Raw genomic sequence first — 12,059 nt, 5'->3', positions numbered from 1 at the left:
GACTCACTCATCGAAGGGTTCCGAGGCCTTGACTTTGCTGTTAAAAACTAAAATAGGTCGCGATTAGTTTACCAACTGCAAATAAGTTTGTAATCGCAAAAACATAATTATGTGATAGGACAACAAATTATCAATTTTCGTTTTTTTTTCCTTTAGATTGTGAAGACTAAGAAGCTTGATTATTGATACCGCAGACATAAGTATTAGATGAGAAAAAGGGTCTTGACAGACAGACAGATATCAAATAATATAAAAGTTCTGTTCTTCCTTTAGAAAATTGGAACCCTAAAAACAAAAAAGCCGCATGCGACGGCCCGCGCCTCAGGCGCAAACGCAGCGCGCGGGGGTACTCCACTCCTCGGTGCGGCGGCCGCACACGCAACCCTTATCGGCTACCCAGTTTATGTTAAACATCTGTTACTTATTTATTGATCTATAAAAGCCGTTCCCAGACGTATCATGTCAAAACATTACTTAGATATCGTTTTATTATGCTATTTACAGTAATTATGCCGTATGGGTTCGACGAGGACGGACACGGATCGGATGGTGAGAAAACTTAAACATTGTAGAAAATGAAAAATGAAATGAAGTATTTTATTTCGGATATTTATCAATATTTTGTTAGTAACAGAATATTATATTTAGTAAAATTTATAATTTTCATTGAAACTGAAATATAAAATGATTAATATCTAAGATACCTATTTGTTGCGGAACTTGGCATTGTTATATAGGTAGGTACTACACTACATTAAAAACGTTCTAAACTTATCTTTAAAATATACGCAACATCAGGACTAAAGCTTTCCTAAACATTGCATACCGTCCTTGATTTTATAGGTAGTCGGCAGTATTGTATGTGTAATTATCGGATTAACTTATCCAGTACTGTTATAAGTATCTGCCCACCTACTATACCGTAAAAGTTCAAAGTGGGTATAGAACGGAACGATCTATTCTTCAAATTCAGCAAACTCGTACTTCTAAACAACAGAATGTAGTAGATACCCATTAGGAGATCAAGGAATGTGGATCTTTTTTGTAAGTTATATTTTTGTTTTTTTTAAATTCACGGTAGGTAGGTATTTTGAGATCATAATGTTACTGGCCGTTGTTGGTTAATGGGGATATGGTTGTATTTTGCCACCTAGCGCTGAAAAAGTCTGTTTTTCACGCAACCCTTCACGACAGCGACCTGGGTCTGGGTCGACTTACCGCGCTTTAATCCAATGTATTGCTCCACTGTATCACAACACACAACAGTTAATTTGAAGCATTGTAATAGGTAATCGCATAATCCACAGAATTGTAAAATATGCCGCAGTTATAACGTTAATTGCCACACGCTGAATTCTCGCTGGTGCGTGTATCGCGACGTGTCTCAAGCGGCGAGCGAGCACAGGCGCACGCGCACCCGGCACACACGGGACTGCGGCCGTGCTACATACACTCCGCGTAAACAACCACCAATAGCGTATTGTCCACTCCAACATGATGAACAATTAATTAGTGGCTGCAAGTTATTTTGCTAGGTAATTATTAACCTACTAGTTGCTCTACCCCGTTTGGGATAACAAACTTATTTCACATCAATCAATCAAATCATCAATAATCATCTTGCCATTAGTGTCATACCTACCTGCTGCATTATATTCATTACGTTTACGTAGTAAACTATCGTCGTGATTAGATGACCGCTCGTCATCTGTTTACATCTTCAAGTTACTTAAGATTATCTACAAATTATGCCTAAAAAATAATTCACCATTTGTTATAGATGTGTACCTACATAATATATATTATAACACAATGAACATCAGTTTAGTTTCGTTCTGTCTACCCCAATACAATGTATGCATGAGTTTCCACTGTGTAACATTGCGCCATCTATTGATATATTTCCGATACACTATTACAAATTATGAGTCGCGTAAAATATCACTAGATGACGCTACGTGTACAGTTATGAATCAAAATTAAATATTAATTAATTATCATATTCTTATATTGTTTAAAAATAGACAATAAATTCATTCATTAAATTAAAATAAAATGTACACTTTTTTATTTGAAATTCACCTGTGCTGCTGGCATAGAATAGGAAATCACTGCATTACACCACCTAGCATCTTATAAAAAAAAAGAAGTGTCATATTGACTTTAATGGCTGCTGTGAGCGTTCGCTTGGTTGCTCGTGTAATTTTTATCGAGGATTCACTTTATTTCTAGAAAATTCATAGTGCTCAAGATTGAACACACTTGGGAAAACAATATCATGGAATTGGTAAGTGTCTAGGACGCTAGCTCCACAACTCATATTAATAACCTCTACGTCTAAATTACTTGCATACAAAACAAAGTAGGTAGTGGTGTTAAATTATTACTTGATATTATTTAGACACCATAACTGTTGATTAACTTCGGAACATTTAACACAATATGTAAATCATAATTTATATTATAAATTGTAAACGGAACTTTTTTGTAATAGTTTGCAATAGAAGTGAACTTTAATAATGGAGAAGGTATATGAAAATAACACATGACATGAGACATTCTCTTTTACTTTCTAACCATACTTTCTCATTAGCTGACAAATAATTGCCCTCATATTGGTGCTGATCCCAGCAAATACCTTATTTGGACTTTAACTAGGTTTAATTAGAAATGTACCTTTCCACGGAGAGGTCAAACTGAAATGAATGTATTTTTTTGTTTGAGTGATTCTCTTCTTGGTTATAACAGATATAATTGAGCAATATTAATCCATATTGCTATTATCCATATTGCTACTATTATGTATTATTAAAAGATTTTTTTTGTACCTAATTGAAAATGAAAATTTTAGGAAAATTTGTACTTGGAATGTTTTTGCAATATTATTTATATGTAATATATAAATTAAAATAAAAAAAAATATTATTATTTATATTTATAAAATACTTTAATTACCAGTTACATGTTTCTTAACAATAAATATATAAAATTAAGGAAGTAGGACTTATTAGTGTATTCTATTTATTTAACTTTTTTGCTGACACAGGTTTTTTTTTGTTTAGTAGCCAGTGTGACACATAGGCCTCTTGTAGCTGCTTCTATTCATTCCTGTTCTTCACTTGTTTTTCCCAGATTGTACCTCCAATTTTCTCAATATCATTTCAGCTCCATTCCATTGTTGTATTTTCTTTATTATGTCCACTTTTGTTATAGCTCTTATTTCTTCTGCTCTTTTGATGAATCTATCATACTTTTTCCTTAACCCTACACAATTCATTTATTAAAATTAGGGCTATTTTATGTTAAATTAATGTTTAAATATATTGGCCCCGATTCCTGCAGACACCAGCTAATTTTACTTTAAGTAATACCTGTCATTTTCTTGTCCGTCTAAAAAAAAAGGCAGATGATTGACAGCTCTTAATTTTAGGAAGAATGAATAACCCGGGCGAATCAAAAAGGTATCTTGCTGGTATGCAAACCATTTAACATGTGCTGTCAACTTAATTCTGTCAGGTTATTAGCCAATGCAAAATTTTTATAGGGTTGTTTTAGATTGACGAGTGTTCCATAAATTTCTGTCTTTCCTTTTCAACAGATAAGAAAATGACAAATATAACTTAAAATAAAATTAGATGATGTTTACAGGAATTCGCACCATTACCTACCAAACCTAGTCCAAAACTTCATTTAAAGGAAGAATTTTTCCTAATGTTTTCCTAAAGGGCCTTGACAATCATACATCACTGTATTCTGCCAAAGGAGCAAACTGCCTGTACCTACTGAACAATGTATACATAGTAACTTACTAGTATCTGGATCCCTCTCCTAAACTGCTTGCTTCATTTGACAAATCAGTTTGACCATTAAGTTAATTTAATTACTTAATGGCCAATTAGTTAATTTTGTTTGTGTGGTATGTATTTATTTGCATGTATTTATTGGTAAGTTGTACTTATATTTTGTACCTGCAATCTTTTAATTTCTTTTTTACATTTATCTTCGCCTTATGGTTGTCTGGAAGAAATCACTTTAAGCGATAAAGCCGCCGTTTGCCATGCACCTAGTTAAGAGTCTTTTGTAATTATTTCTTTTTATTCTGGTGGAATAAAGTATATTTGTATTTTTAATTAAGCTAATTAGGTGGTCAAACAGCCTTCGTGGTCTAGTGGTTAGAGCGTTAGGCTCACGATCTGGAGGTACGGGTTCGATTCCCGATGGGGACATTGTCGAAATCACTTTGTGAGATTGTCCTTTGTTTGGTAAGGACTTTACAGGCTTGAATCACCTGATTGTCTGCAAAAATAAGTTGATTCCGTGCTTCGAAGGGCACGTTAAGCCTTGGGTCTCGGCTATTAGCCGTAAAAATACCTCCACCAACCCGCAGCGAAGCAGCGTGGTGGAGTATGCTCCAAACCCCCTCCGGTTGATTGAGGGGAGGCTTGTGTCCAGCAGTGGGACGTATGTAGGCTAAGCCACCCTTAGGTAGAGTAAGATAGGATGTTATGTGTAATAATGTGTGTGTCCGTGCAGTTGCAGGCGGGCGACACGAGCGTGCTGCAGCCGCCGGGGCTCGCGGCGCCGCCGGGGCCGGCCGGGCCGGCGGCCGCGGCCACAGACGCGGGTGAGTATAGGGCCCGTAGGGGGGCGCGGCGCAGACTGCTGGAGTGCCACTATATAACGGCGATGGCTGTATGCTCGCTGTTGCAGGCGCCGGAGCGGCGGCGGCGGCGGCGGCGGCGGCAGCGGACCCGGCGCACTCGAGCCCGGCTCAGTGATCAGTTCTGCTTTCTGTTGCAGGCTAGATATATAAGTTAGGTTGTTCTCGCTGCGGCGGCGGCGGCGCGGCGCGGCGGCGGCGACACAATGTACTACCTCCTGCTTCCTGCGTCACTCGCTGTCACCCGCGCGCCCGCCTCGCCCGGCACTCTGCCTTGTCGCGGGCCAGTAGCGAAGCACCTCTTCGCCGACGTTCGAACCGATGGTCTCCGTCGAAATAGAAAAACCATCTAACAGATCTCACTACCGTATCGACTGATTCGGATTCTTTGTACTATTGTTCGAACGTTCTCAGTCGTCAGTATGTATTATGTAAAGCCCCTATGATTCGAGCTCATAGAAAACATTCTCGATGTGGATACTAAGCCTCGTCCCTACTAGGGCACATTCGTCGGGCGACATCGGGTGATATCGCCCCTCATCGCGCAACACCTTTCCCGTGACTTTGCCATATAGTTGGAGGAGAAGATTCGTCGGGTGAAGTCTGGCTGTTCGATATTGCCCGATGTCTCCGGAGACACATATCGCTCGATAGATGTCCCTATGTGGGGACGAGACTTTAAGCTCAGAACCGTGGCAAGGCTATCGCGAAGGATGTCCTCGTCCTTCGAGCGTGAGTTCGGGCTGGCGCGGGCTCGCGGGTGCGGCGCCGCTGACCGGCTGTGTGTGACTGTTGCAGGCTTCCTGGCCGCGCCGCTCTACGACCTGCAGCAGCTGGGAGACGTCTACACGGGTGCGTACCTCACACACCATGCCAAACATTATTTTAGTATTTACACCATTCATCATAATTTACAGTGTGGGATTCACTCACTCGATACCTCTTTCACACATCCCCCGCCTAGGTCAATCACTAAGAGTCAGGTTACACGTACTTATCTCGTATCAATCCAGTCCATCAGTCAATTCAGAGTGGCTGTTGTAACCCACTGACTGTCGAATTACGGCGTGTAATAAAAAAAATACTGCGTATAGAAAGTAACTCTCCGCCCCGCACCAATTCGTATCGGGCGCCGACATCACCACCTCTGGATCTTACTTTAATCTTAAATGGCGGTAAGCCACTCAGGAGTAAGGGATTCGCGACAAGTTAGGTTAACACAAGCCACAGCAAGAATGAGATTTTTGTATGGGGTGTCCGGGGTGTGGTGATGACGTAGACTCATGATAATGTTAACACAAATGATATTGAGGTTGGTGTAACTCTGAATGCTGAGTGTGGAATTAGTGAATGTAGCGTAGTAGACGTATGGCTGTATCGCTGTCCGTGACGTAGCGGCTGCCGGCGCAGGTCCGGGCGCCCGCTGCCCCACGCTGCCCGCCATCCTGGGCGGCTCGCTGCCGCGCCTGGCCAGCGACCAGGCCGACGCCGTGGCGCGGGCGAAGAAGTACGCCATGGAGCAGAGCATCAAGATGGTGCTCATGAAGCAGACGCTGGCGCACCAGCAGCAGCAGATGGCCACGCAGCGCACGCAGGTGCAGCGCCAGCAGGCGCTCGCGCTCATGTGCAGGTACGCAACACACGCCCGGGCCAAGCACACGTGCCACGCGGGCCGGGCGGCGGTGATGACAGCGATACGGTGGGAGGCTCGGCCCGTGACCGCCGCTACTACACACTACACTGCGAGCTGAAAAGATCTGAGCTGCTCCGGCCCGCCTGTCAATCCCACTTTCTGACTACTTTTTTTGGAAAGCCTTTTTCCATACTTATTTATGATCGATACTGCCGTTTTGATGGATATAATAAATGATGCGTATAATCTTAAAGTGGAGAAACTACTTTTATCTGTAAAAATAACTGCATTCATTCGTCCGTCAGCGAGACTGTTTGTTCGGTACATTTGCGTCTCCTTCCAGGGTATACGTGGGCTCGATCTCGTTCGAGCTGAAGGAGGACACGATCAGGCAGGCGTTCCTGCCGTTCGGCCCGATCAAGTCGATCAACATGTCGTGGGACCCGGTGACGCAGAAGCACAAAGGTTTTGCGTTCGTGGAGTATGAAATACCAGAAGCGGCGCAGCTGTCACTCGAGCAGATGAACGGCGTGATGCTGGGCGGCCGCAACATCAAGGTGGTGGGCAGGCCGTCCAACATGCCACAGGCGCAGGCCGTGATCGACGAGATACAGGAGGAGGCCAAGCAGTACAACCGCATCTACGTCGCTTCCATACACCCCGAGCTCACCGAGGATGACATCAAGAAGTGAGTACTGTCTGCGACCTCGTCGTAGCGCCGTTTAACGTTTCCGTTCCCGACCGACGACCCTCTCCGTCGTATTGCAGCGTGTTCGAGGCGTTCGGGCCGATCACGTACTGCAAGCTGGCGTACGGGGCGTCGGCGCACAAGCACAAGGGCTACGGGTTCATCGAGTACGCGACGCTGCCGGCCGCGCTGGAGGCCATCGCGTCCATGAACCTGTTCGACCTGGGCGGCCAGTACCTGCGAGTGGGCCGCGCCATCACGCCGCCCAACGCGCTGGCCGGCCCGCCGCAGCCGCACGCCATGCCCACGGCCGCGGCCGTGGCCGCCGCCGCCGCCACGGCCAAGATCCAGGCCATGGACGCCGTGGCGCACAACGCCATGGCGCTCGGCCTCACCAAGCTCACGGCCATGGGCGTGCCGCCCGCCGCCGCGCTGCCGTCGCTGGCCGCCGCGCTGCCCGTGGCGCTGCCCTCGCTGCCCGCCACGCTGCCCACTGCCCTGCCCGCCGCCTTGCCCACCGCCTTGCCCGCGGCGCTGCCCACGGCGCTGCCCGCGGTCATACCGCCGCCCGGCGTCGTCATACCTCCCCCGCCAGTGTCGGCGCGACAACCGCAGCCCGTGAGTCGCTTTGTTGTTTTTAAATCACATTTTAAACTTTATACCCCCTTAAACAGTACTGGACTGGGAGAAGGTGGCTGACGGCCTCAAGTCCTCCAGTTCAGTATACTTAGAGAGTGTTCCAGTAGAAATAACCACCTTAAAAGAGGCCTCGACAGCTATTAACTCCCTCACGGATCACGTGAGGTCGGTTTTGAAGTTCAAGGCAGGTTCTGGAGATGGAATATCATCGCTAGAAACTGCCTACCGACATCCGTGTTCTGATTACCGAGAAAAACGCAGCCACCCGTGCATACGATTCCAGTCGCACCGAAGAATGTCGAGGGAATGTCAACGTATTAATGACATGCGACAGAATCGGTGGAATAATCTTTTGAGCGGCATTAAGCCCCACCACTAGGCCAACCGGCGGCTGTCTAGGTCTCTTCAAAAGGACTTCTCTTCTCAATAGGCTTAACCAACTCCCCGCTTTTAACGATGACGAAAAAGCCGAATGCCTTACCGACAATCTCGATGCCCAATGCTCGGCCAGCACTCTCCTTATCAATCGTAGGCACCTCTCGACGGTGAACTCCGAAGTTCAGCGTAGGGCTTCTGTACCTCCCACCGATCCTCCTCTTCCAAGGTCACTGAGGAAGAGGTACTAGGTATCATTAAAATATTTCATCGTGAAAAGCCTCTGGCTCAGACGGTATCTCGAATCGTGTCCTTAAATACTTCGGTGCTCCCCTCATCTTCTCTCGCCGTAAAGGCGGCCAATCAGCTCGCGACACCAAACACTTCAGAACCCCGATGCCGACTCCGCCGGCGTGGTCGACGATTTCCCTCATTCAGCGCCTATCGCTGTCGATCCACGAGGGTCGATTAATTCTTTGAAATGCCACCTGCGGCACCCGAAGCCCTCGCGGGCGGAAGGCTCGCCCTCGTCCTGACGCCGGCGCCCCCGCAGCCGCTGCCGCCGGAGCAGCCGCCGCTGCCGGCGGGCCCGGCGCCGGGCGCCGACGGCGGCCAGCAGGCGGCGCTGCAGCGCAAGCTGCTGGACAGCTCGCCCGACACGCTGCAGCAGCAGGAGTCGCTGTCCATCTCGGGCCAGTCGGCGCGCCACCTGGTCATGCAGCGCCTCATGCGGCGCCGCGCCAGCCGCGTGCTGCTGCTGTGCAACATGGTGTCGGCCGACGAGGTGGACGAGGCGCTGCACCACGAGATCCAGGAGGAGTGCGGCAAGTGGGGCCGCGTGCAGCGCCTCGTCATCTACAACGAGCGCCAGCACGAGGACGACCACCCCAGCCACGCGCGCGTCAAGATCTTCGTGCAGTTCTCCGAGCCCGACGGTGCGTATACCGTACGCCACACGCGACCTTCCCTCCGGCTCCCGCGTCTCGGGGAGGCAGACAGTTCGTTTCTTCTAAACGTTTATATTTTTAGAGTTGCGAACTTTCAACGGAATAACGGAACCTTTATAATTGGGATCACTTTGCTGTCTGTCTATCGTTCTGTCGAGACCCTTTTTCTCGGGAATAGATGGAAGTGTCAAATTACAACCTGCCTTAGAGATGAATAATCATTATTTTTGTTAGTTTACGGCAGATTGTATGAAACTCGCAATTCACCGGCTTATTTTATATAAAAAATAAAAGTTTAAGAACTAAAACCCGACTGCGGAAAAAACACGCTCTAAAAAGTATAAAACAAGAAAATAGGTATATTTCTCTGAAATCCTTCCGAACAGTGATGTTTACAAGATGCCCGTGGTCGTATGCCGTGTAAGCAAAATCTTAGGATAGACTGGCATAGGACCACGGCTCTATTCGGAAGATTTTCAGAGAAATATACTTAGCTTAGAGTCTTTTTGTAATTATTTCTTTTTATTTTGATGCAATATAGTGTATTTGTATTGTGTTGTAGCTATTTTCTTGTCATACTTTTTAGCGCGTGATTTCTCCGCAGTAGGGTTTTAGTTTTTAATCTTTTATTTATATTATTTTAGGATCGTATTTATTAAGATAACGTGCTTCCGAAACGTGTTTTATGCAAGATTTGGAGGTAAAAACTATCCGGAACACGTCTAATTATCGAGTAAATACAGGAAAACCCGCAAGTAAAAGCTAGTAATATGTATATATTTGTAATGAGCGTACTCAACACAATATTATAAGTGTATTGTTTCTTCGTTTTTGTCCTTTAGAAGGCGCCATATCGAATTTACTGTGACGTCACATAGCCTCTAACCACCGGATAGTCAGGATGGTTCTAGTGACATCTCATATATTAAATTCTGGCAGGTGGTTTAAACGTTAGGTTAGAACAGTTCATACACAAATACATACATAACGGTCAAACACATAACCCTGCTTCGCTTCGCCGCAGTCGGGTAAAAATGACAGCTTACATGCTTCGTTTTTAGAAACAGTCTTTTTCTCCGGGAGAGTGGGCCACACTGTCCCGGAGCATGGTGCAGCTGGGGGCTTAAAATGACCACATCGAAGCAATTCATCTAAGAAAGCAATATTGCTATTTGACATTTGTTTGCATTGCGCACTTACTTTTATATGCGCAAATGTCAAATTTCAATATTGCCAATATTCCATGTGGCCATTTTAACCCCCTGGTGACCGTGTCCCCCCAGAGGCGGGCGCGGCGGCGGGCGCGCTCAACGGGCGCTACTTCGGCGGCCGCACGGTGCGGGCGCAGCTGTACGACCAGGAGCTGTTCGACCACGGGGACCTGTCCGGCTAGCGGAGCGGCTGGCGTCGCTTACATCGTAATCCTATCATAACTGTCTCATTAAATAAACATTTTTATTTGTAACCCTCTCTTATTTTTCTGCTTGCCCACGGAAGAAATTTCCCTTCCGCCGAAAAGGTTCATGTAACTTAGAAACTGAGTAGGTTTTCCCCCCTTTAATGACTGAACAGTTTAAAACGAAGAACACTTGAATATTTCGTTTAGCAGCTTCCTTCATCGGCCTAGCTACCGTCGGTTGACCTATTGTAATCGATGCCGAGCTACGTTTACCTCACCCCGCCGGGCATTTTTTTTTTGTAAGTGGGTATAAGCTGTTGAAGACTAAGGGAAAGCGCGCAGACTGTCTTGCCAGCACTTCCACGTTACCAATATTTTTTGTATGGATATACAGACTGCCAAAAGGCCAAGGCAAAATTGCAGCCGACCCATAAATTATATCCAACCTCATTACCATAAACCACTAAATGCATCGATGTATAACATATTTTAACATCTAAGAAAAACATACAGAGTGTTAATGATATCGTAACAAATACTGTAGAAGACGATTCTGAGTTAATACAGAGTGAAATATTATCCGTCGCAAAATTCGTGGTTTTTTTTTAAATTTAAATCCAATACAATATAACATTTTTAAATTTACGTCATTTCGCAAGGTGTTATTTATTGCTGAGGACTGAGGAGAACAAATGACAAAAAACTGCGACAGCCATATAAATCTTTTAAATCAATGTAGGTATACATACATAAACAACCTATACGTATATACGTCCTACTGCTGGACACAGGCCTCCCCTCAGGTATACAAGTTATTTAATAACTAGAGGAATACATTTAATACCAGGCAATTTTATCATTTAGGCAATCATTAAATTTATAAAAAAGAAAAAAGGCGAGATCATCATCATTCATTATCGATCTTATAATAATTATGTTGTAAGCATTTTTACAAAAAGTAAGCTTCGCATGAGCATTAAATGTATTTTTCTACTCCTCTACTTTAATCTGGCATTTAAATAACCAAAAAGTCTAATATAAGTACATACATAATTAAACTCTTTGAAAAAGTGTACGCTCTATGGCCTATAAAAGCATTGTTTACAAAGTGTAACTGTACTATAATGTCGCCAAAAAAGCATTGTTGTTGTTTTTTTTTTTTTTTTGACCTGGAAACTGGCACCTTTACTTTGTTTGGTGCCATAGATATACTATAAAAAAAAGTATACATTTGCCGCCATTTTCCCGCGCGTTGGAAAATTATTTTTATAAATAAAATTTTTCTTTGTATAATTTTTGTTTCATTTAAAATTACGTCGTCGTAGAAAAAGTATTGTATGCAACGTTGTATAACTAGGTCAAAAAATGCTCGTGGCGTCTCTTATTGCGATGTTCGCCAAGGCTCACATCGCAACTCACGCCACTCGCATTTTTTGACCCTTCTTATACAACTGTTGCATAAAATACTATTTCTGACAAATACAAAGGTACTTACGAAGGTTCAATACGATCTACTCTGAACCGGCGTGCGGGTATGAAGCGATTGATGAATGTGGAGGAAGCAAGAGAAGTGTGTCAGGATCGAAGCAAATGGAATTCTATAGTCTCTGCTTACCCCGGTGGGAAATAGGCGTGAGTTTATGTATGTATGTATGTACAAAGGTACTTATCTGGTATTTTATTGTAAAAACGTTTACATAATTACAAAAAGATGAATC

At 44.6% G+C, this 12,059-nt stretch overlaps 1 protein-coding gene across 5 annotated transcripts; it reads left to right on the top strand.

The window, feature by feature from the left end:
* Positions 1–2,162: 2,162 nt before the first annotated feature.
* Positions 2,163–10,407, top strand: LOC126370673 (poly(U)-binding-splicing factor half pint). Of its 5 annotated transcripts, XM_050015666.1 has the most exons (8): positions 2,163–2,287; positions 4,534–4,624; positions 5,459–5,512; positions 6,071–6,290; positions 6,637–6,981; positions 7,062–7,599; positions 8,549–8,930; positions 10,226–10,407. In XM_050015666.1, exons 1-8 carry the CDS (start codon positions 2,279–2,281, stop codon positions 10,333–10,335), a joined length of 1,749 nt encoding a protein of 582 aa, XP_049871623.1. In that variant the 5' UTR covers positions 2,163–2,278; the 3' UTR covers positions 10,336–10,407. The 5 variants fall into 5 exon arrangements, with proteins under 5 accessions (XP_049871623.1, XP_049871624.1, XP_049871625.1 ...); XM_050015667.1 differs by lacking the exons at positions 2,163–2,287; positions 4,534–4,624 and adding an exon at positions 4,656–4,868; XM_050015668.1 differs by lacking the exons at positions 2,163–2,287; positions 4,534–4,624 and adding an exon at positions 4,656–4,868 and having other exon boundaries at positions 6,056–6,290.
* Positions 10,408–12,059: the final 1,652 nt, after the last annotated feature.

Source organism: Pectinophora gossypiella, chromosome 11 (assembly GCF_024362695.1).
Source record: "Pectinophora gossypiella chromosome 11, ilPecGoss1.1, whole genome shotgun sequence".
Classification (NCBI taxonomy): domain Eukaryota; kingdom Metazoa; phylum Arthropoda; class Insecta; order Lepidoptera; family Gelechiidae; genus Pectinophora; species Pectinophora gossypiella.
Note: the sequence above shows the minus strand (reverse complement) of the source record. Positions and strands in the feature narration are given on the sequence as shown.

Excerpts from the sequence above, each read along its gene's own strand:
- LOC126370673 (XM_050015663.1), top strand. The coding sequence starts at position 5,323 with ATGTGGGGACGAGACTTTAAGCTCAGAACCGTGGCAAGGCTATCGCGA. Across the intron at positions 7,600-8,548 it reads CGGCGCGACAACCGCAGCCC|CCGCTGCCGCCGGAGCAGCC; the intron begins GTGAGTCGCTTT and ends GCGCCCCCGCAG. Across the intron at positions 8,931-10,225 it reads GCAGTTCTCCGAGCCCGACG|AGGCGGGCGCGGCGGCGGGC; the intron begins GTGCGTATACCG and ends GTGTCCCCCCAG.